Source organism: Ranitomeya imitator, chromosome 8 (genome assembly GCF_032444005.1).
Source record: "Ranitomeya imitator isolate aRanImi1 chromosome 8, aRanImi1.pri, whole genome shotgun sequence".
In the NCBI taxonomy this organism is placed as follows: Eukaryota; Metazoa; Chordata; class Amphibia; order Anura; family Dendrobatidae; genus Ranitomeya; species Ranitomeya imitator.
In genome coordinates, this window is record NC_091289.1 from 141,517,204 (window position 1) to 141,537,352 (window position 20,149).

The window sequence follows — 20,149 nt, forward strand, 5'->3', positions numbered from 1 at the left end:
TGCAAATTTCTTTCAATATCAAATCAATTCTATTTTTAATCTATTGCCCATAGGCCAGTGCTTATTATGCCTAATTAGTAATCTAGCACTGGAGAATCCTACCACAAGCTAAACAGTCTGGTCGATACATTGAATAAGGTTTGTAACAGAGGCATGTATGGAAATCATGGGGCCCTATATAAAAAGTCCTAATTGGGTCCCATTAAAAGAAAAAGGAAAATAGGCATATCATTGCACATAGTTGCTGTCAAAAAAGGACATATCCCACAACTTTTAAAGACGGGCAGAAGGATATGTATTGTGGCATTTGCACAGTAGTTTTGTCCTACTGAAGCCCCTTACTGTACTCACCTACTGCAATACCCCATTCATGACCCCCATAAATTATGATGCCAGCAAAAAACATAATTATACCCCCGCAATTAAATCCTAGACAGCACCATCCACCCAGTATGAAACTCCCACAGTCATCCTGTAACCAAACACAATGTATGATGAACTACAGTCCTCCTTTACACAGCATGATGATTTCATATTCTCCCTACTCAGTATAACGGCCCCCCATAGCTCAATGTACAGTATGACGGTGCCAGTTATTTGTATCCTAATTGTTGGGTGTTGTTGGTTAGTGTTTGTTAAAACAAACATTTTTGTGATTAGACAATTAAAAAAAACCGTATTCCACTGATATTGACAACTTCACCATTTCTTGTTTATGGCTTATTACCAAGGGGACCTGCCACGGCTGTAGCCAAACATGCGCAGTGCTTACAAACCTTTTTTTATTGAGCTAGTAAGCACTGCTCTGAATCTGGCAGGATCACTGAAGTAAACTGTTAGCTCCCTAAGTGGCCAGCTTCCATACCACTGCACTACTGATGCTGCAGAGGCAAAGCTGCCTCATATATCAGCATCGAGAGAGCACGCAACTGGTCGGAAATATTAATTAAAGGAGTTATCCAAGACTTTCTTTTCCCTATTGGGCTAAGAACTTACCGGCATGTCGACAGAGCAGCACCTACTCTTCCGGTCTGCAATGTCAATGGAGCGTTACTGCTGGCGTCGTGCTGATTGACAGCTGGCTCCCCGCAGTTACACAGCGAGGAGTCGGCTGTCAATCAGCATGACATCAGCAGTCACCGTCAACCACAACAAAAAGACCGAAGTAAAGAAGCTGCTGTGTCTATGTGACGTAACCGGAAGGGGAATTGCAAGCAGAAGCATCCGATAACCCTTCTGAACTGGGATTGACCATCACAGGGCAGAACAAACACGTAGTTAGCAACTATTTAATTGTACGGTCTTGGACAAATAGGAAAAAAATACCTAAGCCCTGGACAACCCCTTAAAGCTGGAGGATCCACTCCTCAGAAATCAGAAACTCTGAAGGCTGGGGAGCAGTGCACTTCTAAACTGAGCAGACACAAATCCTTTAATTCATCACCACTGCCTATATAATAACGTTGCACAGCTCTCGATTATTCAGTAATTCATCTCTAGTTACATACACCAGAAGACATATTTAGATATATTTAGTACATTTTCTATTTTTCTGCTTACAGGTGTTTCTCAGCACCAGGAGAGGATCGTGGATAATAAACCGAGTGTCAGACTATGGCTATCCTGTGGACATGTTGTATCTTTCACGCTTTTTTAGTACACTGCGACATTCTGCACCCAACTTCCTTGTGAATCATGTTGCAGAATCTAAGTTAAATCAACGTTTTGACCATGCGAATTATGGCCTGAAACCAAAGCACGGGTAAGTCACACTACCGAACATATAATGAAAGCGAATGCAACTTTTTATGGTGTCCACTGATAACTTTAAGGCTATGTTCCCACTATGAGTATTTGATGAGTTAGTAGTAAAGTATATTATGTTGCTTTTTATCACATTTTTGTCTATTTTTGGTGTGTCATGTTGTAAATAAAGCTGCTTTGCTTTTGATGTTTTCTGGTATTTGGCTTTGATAAGCCTTTACTGATACAGTCATGTGCAAAATACATGTATTTTTACCTGCAGATTTTAAGCATTTAATGCAATTCTGTGGGAAAAATCTGAATATAAAATTTGAAATTGTTGTGAATTTCAAAACCTCACTGCAAGATCGGTTCATGCAGTAGAAAAAAAAGCAGTGGGCGTGAGATTTCTATAAATGCCATTCACTTTTTTGGAATTGTACGATGCTGTGTTTTTTTGTGGAGCAAAAACTCACCAAAAACTTATCATGGGAACTTAACCTAAAATCGACTCATTAAAGAAAGAAAAGTGCAGTAGAAAGCTCCTGCTTCACTGCTGCCATTACTGTACTTACACCTCTATTAACCTAAACAGTTGGCTAACGGGAGCTGTCAAAGAATAAAGTTATGAGTCTCCCATATGCATGATGGGAACGCTGGCTCTTCCTGCCCCCTCAGTAGTGGTTGTGTAAGGATGTGGAGATGTTGCCCACATTCCCCCTTGAAGGCATGTATATTGTTGCAATGCATTATGATGTTTGAATGCTTAATAAGTTGTATTGGTAGTGATAGGATGTTTTCCGCCCAGCATTGGGTAGCCTACATGGTTAATAGCTGGGACTAGCCCAGGGGGAGGGACTTATTGTGGGTGCAATGGGGAGTTTAATGTCAGGAAGTCAGATAGGGCCTTGCTCGAAGCTAGATCAGACCTTTGGCCTGATTAGTCAGCAGAGCTACATGAATTGGATGTCCCTAACATGAGCGGAGACCAAAGCAATGGATAACATGACCCAGAGTTCGGACAAGGAAAAGTGTTAGAAGCAGAGAATGATTCTCCGGAGACAAGGACTGGGGCAGGAAGTTTAGCGGTATGGTACAGAGTTATCTGAAAGTCAAATGATGGAGCTGCGTTGAGAAGAAAAGCGGGCCAAAGAGAGAGAATGCAACATGTGGTAGTTCTAAGGCGTTGGCAAGCAGAGATGTTGAGTAACCACCGTAGGGGCGCAAGAAGCTTCCCTAAGGGGAAAAGGACGCAGTACCATGGATTGAACATTAGGATTCTCGCCTACTGTTTAGTGGTGCAGTTGGAGACTAGAGAGGCTCCAAAAGTGTTCTGCTGGGTGGTGGTGAAGCTAGAGAGAGAGGTCAATGGAGATAGAGAGCAGAGCAAGCTCAGGAAGGAGGGAAATGTGTATGAAAATGTCATATTTTCTAAGAGAAAAGTCTGCAAAGTTTTGCACCTGCTATCCTCTTTATATGCTTCTCCCTGCATTATTGTTCAGTAAAAGACAATTTACTTTTCTGTGATGTCTCCCTCATTGAACACTACAACATCTGGTCCTGGCCAGCCAACGTCACCAGCGTCAGTGTAGCGCCCCCATAGCTAAAGTCCACCTACCCCGCCAGGACCCTCATTTTCATATAGTGTGCCAGAGTGTGGAAGACGAGTATCTCTGCCACAGCAAATGCCCTGCACCACTTTACATTTGGTTGCTGGTTGCTGTGTATGCTGAGGAAATGGAAAGTACTCCTGTCATAAATGCTGCCGGCTCCATGTGGTGCCTTATGTACAGAGCTATTTCTTGTAATACATTGAAGGGGGAATACATGTACATACAGAATTGAATGGAGAATGCCATGCATGAAATCAGAGGCATATGAGGGTACGGTAGAGGGCTTAAACACCTCTGGGAAACCATATGACTACTTCATACAACACACAGATATTATACAGCCAATTGCAATTAATTTCCGTAAAATGTTTTGCACAGATTTGCTTTTATAGGTTCTTATTTTCCCTGCACATTGGCCTTTGATGTGGTCTCTAGTCATACATCAGCTAAGAGGATCTCAGAAAAAGTCAGATAAAAAGTTACAAACTCCTATCAGACCTTCGTAGCCTGCTTAAAAATTCTCAGTAAAAAGGGGTTGCCCGATCTTAAACTACAAGTGTGCGGTCCCTCTTTGTGCACACTGCACGCTGTGAGGATTCTCCGCTGCTTGCTGGCCAAATTCCGTCTAGATGGGTGCAGCCTAACTCAATGCAAGTGTATTGAGTGAGGCCAGAAACAGTCTAGTTGGAATGTGGCTGGGAGTATGCTTTGCGCATAGTTGCGGTCACATGACCGTAGTTCCCGGAGCAAGCTCCGGAGAATCCTCACAGTGTGCAGATTGTGAGGTTTAACAAGTCTGCAGTCACATAGAGTAATTGAATATGTGTAGTTTAAGACTGGACAACCCCTTTAAATCACATTGTAGTCTGTAGTAGACAGTACAAAACAAAAGCTGTGCAATGCAAACGGTGCAAATTTTTTAATGAAACCCAACAGCAAAAAATATTTTAAGACCTAATTACATTCATTTAAGTAAGAAAAAACTAAAAATTGTTTTCCAGAGGGTGGACAATCCCTTTAAGAAATTCTGATCTAGAATATATATTTTATATATTTTAGGTCTTGGTCTTGGTTCTTTATTTTTTTGCAGTGCTGTCTGGAGTCTGAACTTATTTCCCGAGGTAGGTCTCGGGTCTGTAATTAAATGGGGTCAATTTTTATTGTCTAACTTTAATGCATGTAATTGGGGCTAAAATAATTTTTACAATTGGGTTTCATTAAAATGTTGAACCGTTTGCCTTCTATAGCTTACACTATCTATTAAAGTGTAGGCTGAGTTAACTGAGAATTCATCAGTCAGCCCGCTATGATGGACCGACGGGGAGTTTGTGACACTTTCATCTGTCTTTTTCTGAGCTTCTCTCAGTTGCTTTATGACCACATTAAAGTTGAATGTGCAGAGAAACAAAAGTCTCTAAAAGCAGAATGGTTAAATATTTTTAATGGCACCTGTGGCTAATGGTCGCATAATCGATGAGCGTTAATTGCGACGCCCGCCAGGGCCGTGGGGTACTCGGAATCGGGTCGGATGATTCTTAAAGGGGTGGTCACGGCAGCAGTGACCCGGTCCGTGGCCGTGGGCGCACAATAAATGTTATGAGGGAATGTTTGTAGGGGATTTCACATGACGCCATCTGTGGTGTTTGGCAATGGGTAGCCGACGCTGCCTAAGGGGACCGATGGTGCCGCAGCGGAGATGGTTCTGCTCCCCACAGGTGGAGCAAGGTCCCAGGGCTTCGAGTACAGTCTATCAGGGATCGTGAAAGTTGGGGTATAGGACTGAGGATGTGGGAAAAGGACATGACGACACAAAGACTGTAGTTTCTTATACCTTTAATGGCAGATGCAGTCCGGGGCACTAGTGACAGGTGGTCATGGAGATCAGGGCAGCCTGGAAGCATTTCAGGGTCCACCTAGCCAGGTGGATTTGGAGGCCTTCCCCCCCTGCGCTGTTCCCTAGGTCCTCGGTGCCTTAAGCTCCTCACAAGTTCCTGTTACAGTCTGTCCATGAAATGGAACATTTCCCCACATGGTAGGCAGCTTGAGCCTGTTCCAGGTGTCACTCCCTCGTGGTGACTCTGGGTTCTCGTATGCTGCTCTGCCTCAGGGTGTCAGCTGGGGCCAGGAGACCTGCAATCTCCTGCCCTCCAGTTTTAGTTGTTGGGCCTGCAGTTCCCACACAACCACGGACTCTGGTGTCCGGTCATTGGCACTCAGTCCTGGGGTGAGCTCAGTCTCAGCTCCAATCCCCCAAGTTCTCCTCACTCGCCTCTTCCTCCTTCACTGTCTACTCCCCAGACTAACACTCACTCTCTCTCTAACCCCGCCTCCAGGCCGGAATTTATAGGGAAGATCCCCTAAAACAGGAGCTCCCCTTTCTTGTCTGGAGTCTGGAAAGGTGTTGTATGCTGAAGTTACCTGGTAAGGGGACCCCTCTTTGCTCCCAGGCATGACATCACCCCCCGAGAGGGAGGCAATGCCACTGTGGCAACTGGAATCCTGGGGTGCCACATATGTGTCACAGATATGGCTTGCCTTTGTGATGTAACCCGAAGTATTTTCTCTAGTGCAAGAAAGCACTAAGAGGTTTGTTTGTTGCACCTGGGTCTGTTTTGCGGGTAGCTGTGAGAGATGGGTGGGTCTGGCTACCCACATACCTCACCTGTGGGTGTGGTTACAGCCTATATAAAGGAGGCTGTTGTTTGGCACATTGTCTGTGTGTTGGTAGGGAGAAGGCCTTCTGTGTGTGTGGCTCCAGACCGAGTCTGAATACTGGACATTACTCCAGCCTGTGTGCTCACAGGCCTGGCGCAGCAAAGCATTGCTATAAACATTTGTACTTTGTTATGCCTGCTCTAAATGCTGTTTACTTTCTGTGTTTGCTTCTGGCTTTATGAAGCAATAAACCCCCATGAACTTTTAAAGGAACAAGCCTCCTGTTTTCCTCCCGTCGCACCCAAGTGAGTACAACCCCTACACACCCAAAAGCAAAAAATCATTTTTTAGCCCCAAATAAATACATTTAAGGTAAAACATTTTTTTCCCTGAACGTGGACAATGTTTTTCAACACCGATGTCAAAACTGTAAATGTTTGCATGTGATAAGAACTATACAACATACAGCCGTATCTATACTGCTAAGCACTGCTAGTTACATAACCAAGGTCATCTACATTTACAAGACTGCAATATAGAGAACAACAAGCAGCTACAGTATGGCTGTAACTATGTACGACTGTCACAACATTTGTGGACAGGGTTATCAGAGGAACTTTGCAGCAGTGCTAACTATTAGTTATTAGGGAACATGCTCGGATAAGTTGTTATCCACCCATGCTCGGGTGCTAACCGAGTGTCTTTGGCATGCTCATATACCATTTTTGAGTCTCCGTGGCTGCATGTCTCGAGGCTAACAAACAGGCAATCCATGCATGCACAGCAGTTGCACTGTTTCTAATAGAAGACTAGTTTTCCTCATACATCCAATCATTTTAAGCTGATAATGATCAACATCATACATTTATGGAGCTTGGTTCTGGGCTTTTAACTTTGTTCATGCTCCTACAATCTAGCAGGAGCAGGTAGGGTCCCCAGCTGTCAGACATAGCTGAAGACCTGGGGGAGAAGATAGAGGAGGATTATTACCACTTCTGTTTTCTATTTTGCGAGCTACATAGCACTTAATGTACTATGTACTGTACAGAAGCATTGGTATTGCCAGTGGTTCTGTAGGACCTGGCGAGAACACAATCGCTAGTTTTCTGAAATGCAGGGTCCTAACAAAACAGAGGTCAGCTTGGCCAGTGACTTCTATAAGGCTAAAATCACACAACTGTATTTTCTCTTATCCAAGAAAATTGGTCTAATTTTGCTAATCACACTCTGATCAAAGTTTCATCACAGTATGATCCAATTTTTGCAGGATGTGGAGAAGATGGGAAAATTCTCTACCTTCTCCATTCCGACAGTCAGTGAAAACTGTAAACCCCCTCAAAAATGTTCTGAAGTCTTTAGGTAATATTTATTACAATTGATGTGCTTGCCACTCATCAGTGCAAAGCAGGAGGTCTGATTTGGCTACTGTAAGGGTACCGTCACACTATAACATTTCGATCGCTACGACGGTACGATTCGTGACGTTCCAGCGATATCGTTACGATATCGCTGTGTCTGACACGCAGCAGCGATCAGGGATCCTGCTGAGAATCGTACGTCGTAGCAGATCGTATGGAACTTTCTTTCATCGCTGGATCTCCCGCTGTCATCGCTAGATCGGTGTGTGTGACACCGATCTAGCAATCTAGCGATGCGATCCAGCGATGCGTTCGCTTGTAACCAGGGTAAATATCGGGTAACTAAGCGCAGGACCGCGCTTAGTTACCCGATGTTTACCCTGGTTACAAGCGTTAAACTAAAAAAAAACAAACAGCACATACTTACATTCTGGTGTCCGTCAGGTCCCTTGCCGTCTCTGCTTCCCGCACTGTGACTGCCGGCCGTAAAGTGAAAGCAGAGCACAGCGGCTGTGCTTTCACTTTCACTTTACGGCCGGCAGTCACTGAGTGCGGGAAGCAGACTGCAAGGGACCTGACGGACACCAGAATGTAAGTATGTGCTGTTTGTTTTTTTTTAGTTTAACGCTTGTAACCAGGGTAAACATTGGGTAACTAAGTGCGGTCCTGCGCTTAGTTACCCGATGTTTACCCTGGTTACCCAGGGACCTCGGCATCGTTGGTCGCTGGAGAGCTGTCTGTGTGACAGCTCCCCAGCGACCACACTACGATTTACCTACGATCACGGCCAGGTCATATCGCTGGTCGTGATCGTAGGTAAATCGTATAGTGTGACGGTACCCTAAGTCAGAGGCTTCTGACTCGGGGTCTAAAGGTACCTTTACACTAAACGACTTACCAACGATCACGACCAGTGATACAACCTGGCCGTGATCATTGGTAAGTCATTGTGTGGTCGCTAGGGAGCTGTCACACAGACAGCTCTCTCCAGCGACCAACGATTAGGGGAAAGACTTCGGCATCGTTGAAACTGTCTTCAACGATGCCGAAGTCCCCCTGCAGCACCCGGGTAACCAGGGTAAACATCGGGTTACTAAGTGCAGGGCCGTGCTTAGTAACCCGATATTTACCCTGGTTACAAGTGAACTCATCGCTGGATCGGCGTCACACACGCCGATCCAGCGATGACAGCGGGTGATCAGCGACCAAAAAATGGTCCTGATCATTCCCCAATGACCAACGATCTCTCAGCAGGGGCCTGATCGTTGGTTGCTGTCACACATAACGAGATCGTTAGCGGGATCATTGCTACGTCACCAAAAGCGTGACGTTGCAACGATATCGTTATGTGTGACGGTACCTTAAGGCTCGTTAAAGGGAACCTGTCACATGAAAATACGTTATAAACCTACTGATATAGGTTAATCTGCAGGTGAATAGCATTCAGAACCCACCTGCCCCAGTACTTAGACCCCCACTGCCGGTAGGAAATTAACTTTATTCCTACCGGCAGCATTTGGGTTCCAGTCACAAGGTTAACAGTCATTCAATATTGACCCTTGTTAAAGGGTCAATCAATATTGACTTTTAGGATTGCTATCCCCAATAGGTGGCACTAGAGTTCCTGTCCTCTTCCTCTCTGAAGAGGCAATATGACTATGTACTGTATCTACTGTGTTACCAGCTGCCCATAGGGCTGTTTGCTATAGAGAATATTGCAAGATTACTGTTTTCTTTTCATTATAAAGATTGTAATACAAAAAAAAGCCAAATAAAAATATGCAACACAAAAACCTGTTTTAAGGTTTTTAGTTGTTTTCTAATGATAGCTTCCTGTTAAGGGGCAGCAGAAAAATGAAGAGGTTGGGATGAGGCTTTTCATAAGAGCAGGTAAGAAGAGTTTGTTGTGTTTCAGCTCATGTAAGGGAGTGATTTGGAACAGGGTAATGGAAAATGTATACGTTTTATAGGTTGGGAGAGAGCAGTTGGTGAGTGAGAGAGGGAGTATGCACTCAGTCTTTGAAGATAGAGCTTACTTTTACGGAGAGGAAGCATAAGACCTGTCTGCTGTGGAACATGAGCATTGGGAGGCTGACACGTTACTGTTAATGATGAGCGAGTATACTCATTGCTCGGGTTTTCCAAAGCACACTCGGGTGACCTCCAAGTATTTGTTATTGCTCGGAGATATAGTTTTCATCGCCTCAGTTGCATGATTTACGGCTTCCATATACTCTGAATACATGTGACGAATGCCTGTTTGTTAGGGAATTCCCACATGTATTCAGTAGGGTTGAGCGAAACGGGTCGGCCAGATTCAGAAGTCGCCAACTTTTCATGGCGTTGGCCATGAGGTCGGCGATCTTCTGATCTGGAATCGGAATTCCGATACCGAGTTCCGATATGTTTAAGATATCGGGAATCGGTATCGGAATTCATATTTAAGTGTAAAATAAAGAATAAAAATAAAAAAATATTAATATACTCACCTTCGGACGCGCTCTGGTTCTCACCGGCAGCCTTCCTTCCTTAGAATGAGCGCCTGAAGGGCCTTCGACGATGTCGCGGCTTGTGATTGGTCACGTGAGCGGTCACATGGGCATCACGCGACCAATCACAAGCCACGACGTCATCTAAGGTCCTTCAGACGCTAATTCTTAGGAAGGAAGCGTCCGAGGGCGCGTCCGAGGGTGAGTATATTCCTAATAGGTATATACTCACCCTCGGACGCGCCCTGGTTCTAACCCGCAGCCTTCCTTCCTAAGAATCAGTGCCTGAAGGACCTTAGATGACGTCGCGGCTTGTGATTGGTCGCGTGACGCCCATGTGACCGCTCACGCGACCAATCACAAGCCTTGACGTCATCGAAGGTCCTTCAGGCGCTCATTCTTAGGAAGGAAGGCTGCCGGTGAGAACCAGGGCGCGTCCGAGGGTAAGTATATCAATATTTTTTATTTTGATTCTTTATTTTACACTTAAATATGGATCCCAGGGCCTGAAGGAGAGTTTCCTCTCCTTCAGACCCTGGGAAGCATTAGAAACCCAATGCACTGCATTGGGTTTCGTGTTTCGGCCGACTCCAACCCCGACTTTTCTATAGGATCGGCCGATTTCACTCAACCCGACTTTTGAAAATGTCGGGTTTCGTGAAACCCGACCCGATCCTATAAAAAGAAAAGTCCCTCAACCCTAGTATTCAGTATATCTGGAAGCCATAAATCATGCAACTGAGGCAATGAAAACTATATCTCCGAGCAATAACAAATACTCGGAGGTCACCCGAGCAACTAGTATACTCGCTCATCACTAGTTACTGTTTATTCTAAGGGTTTATTCACAAGGCAGTATTTTTGCTGCCCAATGGTCTGCAAAAAAAGGAGGTGTGTCTCTGATCGAATTTTTACGTCAAACTAGCCCATGCACTTGAATCAGTCAACAAAAAAACAAATTGAAAACTACACAGTTGCTCCTTGTTGCACATGTGCAAGACTGCCACCAGGAATTTGAAGGCAAAATTTAAAGGCCCCATTCAGACTCTGCCCAGGCTCCACCCCAGCACTGCCCCCATCCCTCGAACACAAGTCCTCACAAATCACACATTAACAGTTCCCATCTAACACCAGATCACATACAAAGCCATCAGACTCTGTTTTGGTCAAAAGATTTTTTAAGCTGCCACCATGACAAGGTTGACTGATTTGGCAGGGCCCTACACTAGCCTAACCTATTAACCCCTTTCCGACATCGGGCGTACATTTACGCCGATGTCGGACTCCTTCCCTTTGATGTGGGCTCCGGCGGTGACCCACATCTTTGATGGGACATGTCAGCTGTTTTGAACAGCTGACTTGTGCCCGCAGTAACCGCAGGTTGAATTGCGATCCACCCGCGGCTATTAACCAGTTAAATGCCGCTGTCAAACTCTGATAGTGGCATTTAACAAGTGTTTCCGGTAATCACGTCAGAAATATGCACATCGGTGAATCCCGTCACGTGATCTCAGGTCACCAGTGTGTGGTTGTCAGTTCCGGCTTGTTGTGATCGCCACCCAGTGGTCGGCGCTCATAGCAAGTCAGCAATTCTAGTATGTAGAGGCGATCTGATCATCGCATCTATGTAGCAGGGCCGATCGGGTTGTTGCCACTTCTAGCCTCCCATGGAGACTATTGAAGCATGCCAAAAGTAAAAAAAAGTTTTTAAAAACATAAAAAAAATATAAAAGTTCAAATCACCCCCCTTTTCTCCCCATTCAAAATAAAACAAAAAAAAAAAATCAAACATACACATATTTGGTATCGCCGCGTTCAGAATTGCCCGATCTATCAATAAAAAAATTATTAACCTGATCGCTAAATGGCGTAGCAAGAAAAACAAAGTCAAAACGCCAGAATTACTTTTTTTGGTTGCCGCGATATTGCATTAAAATGCAATAACGGGCGGTCAAAAGATCGTATCTGCACCAAAATGGTATAATTAAAAACGTCAGCTCGGCACGCAAAAAAACAAGCCCTCACCCAACCAAAGATCATGAAAAATAGAGACGCTACGGGTATCGGAAAATGGTGCAATTTTTTTTTTAAACAAAGTTTTTAATTTTTTTCACCACTTAGGCAGGGTTCACATTTCGTTCATGGTAATGCGCTGACAGCATCTGTAACATAGCGGCCCTAACGCTATGTAACGGATACGTTAGCGCACCCATTGACTGCCATTATGTAGCGCATCGCTAACGCATGTCATAATCGGCATGCGTTAGCGATGTGCCGTCATTCTGTGACGACCCTTGGACGCGGTCTGCAGCATTCGGGGGTCCATCACTGCCAGCGCAGATGGAGCATCTGCACTAGCGCGATCGCATAACGTGATCTCTAAAAGGCACTTGCATTGCGCAGTCCATTCAACACATGCGTTGAACGGACTGCACTAACGCAATGTGAACCTAGCCTTAGACAAAAAAGAACCTACACATGTTTGGTGTCTATGAACTCGTAATGACCTGGAGAATCATAATGGTAGGTCAGTTTTAGCATTTAGTGAATCTAGCAAAAAAGCCAAACAAAAAACAAGTGTGGGATTGCACTTCTTTTGCAATTTCACTGCACTTGAATTTTTTTTCTTATTTTCTAGTACATGATATGGCAAAACCAATGGTGTCATTCAAAAGAACAACTTATCCTGCAAAAAACAAGCCCTCAAACAGCCATATTAATGGAAAAATAAAAAAGTTATGGCTGTGAGAAGAAGGGGAGCAAAAAACGAAAGCGAAAAACGAACAAAGTTCGAGGGGTTAAGGGGTTAAACATTTTTTAAAATATCCAATTCTCTTTTTAGATATATTTTTCTTTAAGGGAATGAATGTCAGATACTCTTTTTTAAATGACTAATTATACCACGTACAAAGGACAAATACCGTCACACCATGGCCAGCATGGCCAGACCACATGTTATCACCTCATAGTGACCGAATAATACCACATACAAGGAACAAATACTGCTACACCACAACCAGACCACATATTACCTCCACATAGTGACCTAATAATACCACATATAAGAAACATATAATACAACACCATGGCCGGACCACACATTACCACCACATAATGACCGAATAATACCACATACGTTTTGCACCATGTGTCTCCATTTTGCCCCATGTGTCTCCATTTTGCCCCATTCATTGCCAGTCTGCCCCCAATGCATCTCCATTTTGCCCCCATGTTGTCTCCATTCTTCCCCATAGTATGGCTATACAAAAAAGTAAAAAAAAAACACATTCTCCTTACCTGGCCATGGTCTGGCAGAGTCCTCTCCTTCATTGATCTGAGTTGCAAACGCATGGGAGCATGGAAGTGAAGTCATACACTGGTGAAATGTGCGCCGACGTCAGCTGCCTGTATGCAAAATCCCCAGTATATTTCTATATGATGCAGCTTTAACCTGTCTCCCCATCCATCAGCTTGTAAGGAATGAGAGGGAGAAACCTTTTACAAGCAGGAGGCAGGCTGAAGTTCATAAAATAACTTGCATAACGATCTTGTAGGGCAATGTATGCCTCTGTAAGTAATTGTTTATCTGACGATGGTATGCATTAATTATCTAGTCTCGGTATGATTATTTCTGTGGCTGCTGTATACCCTGTTTATCTTTAAAACTGTATGTCTGTGTGCCTCAATAATTTACTAATTGCTTCTTTGATTGCTTGCTGACACTACTTAACTTGCTGCTGTGTATGCTTCAGTTGGTCGATGAAAATAATTTTTTGAGAGGGATTGTATGCTGGTGGTGGCGAATGTCTTAGATGGTCTGTTACTTAGTACAAAAGAAGACTACTCATGCATTTTGGAATTACATTAAAATTAAATTTTGATTTCTCCTAACTGCAGATATGGATGTATTTGTAATAGAGACCACTATTTCAGTAAGCGGATGTGGTGGTGGGGTGTGGAAGTTATATTAAATAGCCCTTTACTGTATTTAACAGAGACCATTGGAGACCCTTTTGTAAATATGGCTTTGTCTCCAGTTAATACAAAATAACATTTTCTGGGAAGGAAATTGAAATTCTACAAAGTTTCACTCCGATGTCACTGCATTTTTGTCTGTAGATGACTGAGTGCAGTTTACAGACTATGTGGCTTCTGACTCCTTTACACACAGAAGTACAATCATGCATTGCATTTACTGCTTTGTATACAGCACAAGGTGTACATATATAACAAATGATTAAGGCTGCTGTCACGCTATCAGTATTTGGTCAGTATTTTACATCAGTATTTGTAAGCCAAAACCAGGAGTGGAACAATTAGAGGAAAAGTTATAATAGAAATAGAATGGTTTTGGCTCACAAATACTGATGTAAAATACTGACCGCATACTGATAGTGTGATGGCAGCCTAATAGTTGTGGCATATATACATTTACTACAACCACTACTTTGTGTATTTTCTATATGTTGGTTATACTATTTGCAAAAAAAGGATAAAGTCACAATATAATGTCCTTTATCGGTCTGATTTATTACACAAACATGAGTCATTTACCATCAAATATACATATATGTTTTACTTTGATGTACTGTTCATAATAGTATTTTCCATATGCATTAATTACATTAATATTTTGATTTCTACCAGTGTTTTTAGCCAACATCCTATGGTGAATGATGATCTTCCAAATCGTATTATTGCTGGCACAGTACTCGTGAAATCTAATGTGGCAAAATTTACTGAGACAAATGCTATTTTTGATGATGAAACTGTGGAAAAAGATATCGATGTTGTTATATTTGCCACGGGTTATTCCTTCAGTTTTCCTTTTTGCGAGGAGCTTAAAGTCCAACACAACAAGGTCTCTTTATATAAATATACCTTCCTACCGGAGCTCGAGAAGCAAACGCTGGCCGTCATTGGCTTGGCACAACCAGCTGGGGCCATTATGCCCATTTCAGAAATTCAATGCCGACTTGCCACAAGAATCTTTGCGGGTAAGTGAACTATGAGTTCAGTCAGTACAGAGAAATCTAGAGAACTATTAGAGGATAATTGAATCATAGGGGATCTGAACATTGGCACATGTGAACTAAACTCGTGTAACTTCAATCTATTCAAATGTAGTGATGTCAAACATGAACACAACCACTCTGTTCATAGTCCATATGGCACCAAAGAAATTGCAGTACAGCACTCGGCTATCTCAGCAGTTTAAATGTGACCTGTCGGGTCGGATAATAGTACTATTAACTGCAGATAAAGGGTTAATCTGCGGATCAATAAAATTATGAAGGTGCCAGGCCAGAGTATTGAAAGAGTGGTACCTGGGAGAAAATGAACTTTATTTATCATGGGAGCCTCCGGCTTTGTCATACAGGTGTGGCGGCGTGGCTACAGTATCCCTCACTCCCTCTCTCGTTCTCTCTCACTTTCTCCCTCTCTCTCCATCACTTTCTGTCCCTCACCTTCTTTGCCTCTTCCTCTCCCTCTCTTCCTCTCCCTCTCTTTCTCTTCCTCCCTCCCTCTCCCTCTCTCCTTCTCCCTCTCTCTCCCTCTATTTCTCTCCATCTCTCTCCCTCTCACTCTCTCCTTCTCGCTCTCTCTCCCTCTTTCTCTCTCTCTATTCCTCTCTCTCTCCTTCTCCTCTCTCTTTCTCTCCCTCTTCCTCTCTCTCCCTCTCCCTCTTCCTCTCCGTCTCTCTCCCACCCTCTCCTTCCTCTTGTTCTCTCTTTCTCTCTCTCTCTCCCCCTCTCTTCTTCTCCTTTCTCTTTCTCTCCCACTTCCTCTCCCACCCTCTCCTTCCTCTCGTTCTCTCTTTCTCCCTCACTCTCTCCTTCCTTTCTCTCCCTTTTCCTCTCTTTCTCTCCCTCTTCCTCTCCCTTGTCCTCTTCCCTCTCTCTCTCCTCTCCCACTTCCTCTCCCTCTTTTTCTCTCCTTCTCCATCTCTCTTTCTCTCACTCTTCCTCTCCCTCTCTTTCTTCCTCTCCCTCACCCTCTCTCTCCCCTTCTCACTCTCCTTTTCCCTCTTTCTCTCCATCTTCCTTTCCCTCTCTCTCCTTCTCCATCTCTCTTTCTCTGGCTCTTCCTCACCCTCACCCTCTCTCTCTCCCTCTCCCTCTCTCCTTTTCCCTCTTTCTCTCTGTCGTCCTCTCTCTCTCTCCCAGTCCGTTACTGGAGTGACCTTCCTGGTGAAGGGCCACTGCAGTTTTAAGTGGAGCGCCCCCAGATGCAGGGCTGCGGCGTACTCGATACCGGGCCTCTCAGTCTCTGTTTTGGGGTCGTCATGGTGGCTGCTGTCCGTGACCCTGCTAAGGAGCGTCCAATGAAAGGTGGTAGTTTGGTGCGTGGTGCAAGGCGCAATGAATGACGAGGACACAGGGTTGCAGTCTCTTTACCTCTTTACTGAAGGTTTCAGGATCCGCAATCCAGAGCACTGCTAACAGGGCTGGCTGAGACCGGCTGGTCCGAAGGCACATCCAGAGTTCCCTTTGCAGGTGGAAATCAGTGCCTACCAACTAGCGCCTGTGTGTTGTAGTCCTTCCCTGCTGAGCACCACGGGATAGTCCTCACAACTGTCGTGTCTATTTCTGATGTTCTTTCTCTCTCCGTCCCCCAGATGATATGGCTAGGACGCACCCATATGACGGGGTAGGCCTGGAGTTATTCTGGGGCCCTAGAGACACCCCTCTCCCACAATTGCCTCCTTTGTCTGCTTAGGTGATTTAGGTGAGACAGCCAACCTAAAGTTAACTGCCCTGCCGTGGTTCAAAGTAATGCGTAGAGTCTCTTACTTTCTCGGTGCTCCGGCCACCGGCTACGTGCCTCAGAAGGATGTTGCCACGATCTCAGGGGCACGACTCCCTCTGGCTCTATCTCCTTTGTGCTGTGATCACGCTTCTCACTTCTCCACAAAATACTTCGCTTTGTGTCCTTTCTAAGGAGCTTGCCGCTCTATCCTACAGGCACAACTCCGTAACGATCTGTCCTCTTTCAGGCCGCTGTAAGGATCCCACCCCTGACAGGTCCTCTCCCGAATTCTCCCGGGCTCTTTCTGCCTAACTTCCCGTCCAACCCCCAGTTTTACCAGAGCGTGAGGAGTGGCCTAATAGATAGAACCACTCCCCCTGGTGGCCGGAGGGTGAAGTGTAGTGTGTGTCTGTGATACCTGGTCAGGTGAACTCCTTTGGTGCAATCAGACGTAACATCACTCCCCTTAGTGGCAGAGCGACATTACTGCAACGACCAGGACTCTGGGGCGCTGCACTCCCCCCCGGTTAAATCCAGTACTCCCGGACTGGGGAAAGAAGAACAACAACACATGTTAACGTAAAACATACAAAATTTTGAAATACAATGAACACGTAATGCTATGAACAAGTAAATTTAACAATGCTTCCATTTATGGGAGGTAAGGACGCTTGAACGTTGCAAAAGCTTGGTCATGCACAGTTCATGACTCCCAGTTCAGTGGGTGCAACTTTGAAACAGCAGGGACCCCGGGTAAACAAAGGGGCCCCTGTGAAAGTTTTGGAGCAATTCACTGTCCATCACTCCGTTGTCCATTTCTAAACTTGTAACAAAGGTATTTACACAAACACTTTCAACCAAATAGCAATTATCATTAGTATTTCCAAGTTTTGTAGCGAAGGGGAGTTTGATTCTTGGTGCTACGTGTAGACCTCCGCAGTGCAGGAGTTGCTATTGGTCGAACAGGGCCCGCTATGCTTGCTATCGCTGGTGTAGTGCACTGTCTTCTAGCTACACTTCTAGTGAGTCTGGGTAGCACTGGCATGCTGGGGCTCTCAGGGTTGTTACTACTAATGGTGGGTATGGCAGATTCACTGATAGCAGAGAGAGGACTTGCTGGTTCAACGGTTGGCATGGCATCCTCAGGTGGGGTCCGCTGTGATTGCGGGTCCGGATGCTCTGGCACCAAATCTAGTTCTGGCGGTTTCAATTGACGAAACGTTAAGACAGGTACCACGATGGCCTGGTTTATTTGAGTCCAAGACTAGGGGAAATCGCCAAGAACAGTGTGTATCATCTTCTCCTCTTCCATGGGCGGAGACGTCTCGGGGTCTGTTTCTCCATTTCTCAGCTTATCAGGGCATATTTTAAGATGGTCTCTGGATATGGCCGTTGAGGTTTCCCCTCCATCTTTGCTGATGAGAGAGACCTTGGTATTGTCGAATCGGATGGTAGAATGGTATACGGTTCCGCTTCCTATTGGTCGTCAAGCTTGTGTAGTCTCCCTTTCCGTTTGAGTACTTGCTCACCGGGGGGCAAGGGGATCACCGGAGCATGCTGGTTGTAGTCCCTTTCTTGTTTTTGCCTGGCTTGAGCGAGACTCCTTTCCACACACTCCTGTACTTTGCGGTACCTTTGCTGCCTCTCTGTGTCCCAATCCGCATCTGGGGAGATATCTTCGGGGGTCAGGACCCCCATGTCCAGATCAACCGGTAACCTGCTAGATCTTCCTCACATCAGATACGCTGGAGTGCAGTTGGTGGAATTCACCGGGATGTGGTTGTACATATCCACCAGGTCTGGCAACTTTGTGGGCCACAAGTTCCGTTCCTCCACAGGTAAGGTCTTCAATAGGTCGATCACCACCTGGTTCATCTTCTCACACATCCCATTGGTTTGTGGATGGTACGGTGTGGTTCTGATCTTCTTACACCCGTACAAATTGCAGAACTCCTGGAACACCTCCGCTTCAAACGCTGGCCCCTGATCGGTCAGTACCTTCTCTTGGTACCCATGGGGTCTGCAGAAGTACTGCTGGAAGGTTTTGGCGGCCGTCCTAGTCGTTAGATCTTTGACCGGAACGACTACCAGGAATCTGGAGTAGTGGTCTACGATGGTGAGAGCATAGATATAGCCTGACCGACTAGACGTTAGCTTCACGTGATCTAGCGCAACCAGTTCAAGCAGCCGCTTGGTGATGATGGGCTGCAGGGGAGCCCGTTGGCTGTCTCGATCCCTCCTGCGCAGGCTACACGGGCCACACTCTCGACACCACTTCTCGATGGCTTTCTTCATGCCAATCCAGTAGAACCTCTCACGTAGTAGCCTCTCCAGCTTCCGCCATCCGAAGTGTCCTGCCCCATCGTGGTACGCTCCCAGGACCATCGGCACATCTTGTCTTGGGACCACGATCTGCCATACCAATTCATGAGTGCGTGGGTCGATACTTCTCCGGCACAGCTTACCATCGTGACTAAACAATTTGCCCCTCTCCTTCCACAACTGTAATGCCTCAGGTGGATCATCCGGGCCAGGATGCAAACCTGCCTGTGTCAGGAGCTCTTTCACCTGATGGACCGCAGGATCACCATCCTGGTTCTCTGCCCACCCGTGATGGCGCAAGGGATTCAACGGGGCACCCGGCTTATTCTTGCGCCTGTTCTCCACCTGATGGGAACACTGGGTGGCCTTGGGGTGATGGAAAGCGGGCAGCTCTACCTTTTCGAATGCTTCTGAATCTTTCTCCGTTTTGGGTAAGTGGGGCATTTGGGACAATGCATCGGCATTCGCATTCTTGTGCCCTGCCCGGTACTTGATGGTGAAGTCGTAATTGGACAACCGGGCCATCCACCGCTGCTCCAAGGCACCGAGTTTTGCTGTGTCCAAGTGCGTTAGTGGATTATTATCCGTGAAGATGGTGAATTTTGCTGAGGCCAGGTAGTGCTTGAACCTCTCTGTCACGGCCCAAACGACGGCGAGGAATTCCAGCTTAAAGGAACTGTAGTTGTCAGAGTTCCTTTCAGTGGGGCGAAGTTTCCTGCTGGCGTAAGTGATTACTCTTTCCTTGCCTTTCTGGACCTGGGACAACACGGCTCCCAATCCCACGTTAGTGGCATCCGTATACAGCACAAACGGTTGGTCATACTCAGGGTAGGCCAATACCTCTTCTGTTAGCGCCGACTTTAAACACGTGAAGGATCCCTCCAGTCCGTTGTTCCAGTCGAATGGGGTGTTCTTACACTTGGTTTTCTTGGACTGGCCCACCAACAGGTCTTGCAGTGGCGCAGCTTTCTTGGTGAAGTCCTTGATAAACCTCCTGTACCTCCTGTAGTAGCCTACCAACCCGAGGAACTGCCGGACTTCATGGAGGTTACCGGGTTTCAGCCTGTCCTTGATCACCGTGACCTTGTCGGGATCTGGGGCCACTCCTTCAGCACTCACCACATGGCCCAGGTACTGCACTTTGGGTTTTAGCAAATGGCATTTGGACGGTTTCACCTTTAAACCAAAGTTAGACAGAGCTTCAAACACCTCGGCCAGG

General features: G+C 45.6%; 1 protein-coding gene across 2 annotated transcripts in view; it reads left to right on the forward strand.

The window, feature by feature from the left end:
• Positions 1-20,149, forward strand: part of LOC138648010 (flavin-containing monooxygenase 5-like) — a 67,372-nt gene that overhangs the window by 31,988 nt on the left and 15,235 nt on the right. For both annotated transcript variants that reach the window (XM_069737464.1, XM_069737465.1), the window contains exons 6-7: positions 1,563-1,762; positions 14,506-14,855. In XM_069737464.1, the coding sequence (XP_069593565.1) occupies positions 1,563-1,762; positions 14,506-14,855 (550 nt within the window). The remainder of the gene's footprint in view (positions 1-1,562; positions 1,763-14,505; positions 14,856-20,149) is intronic.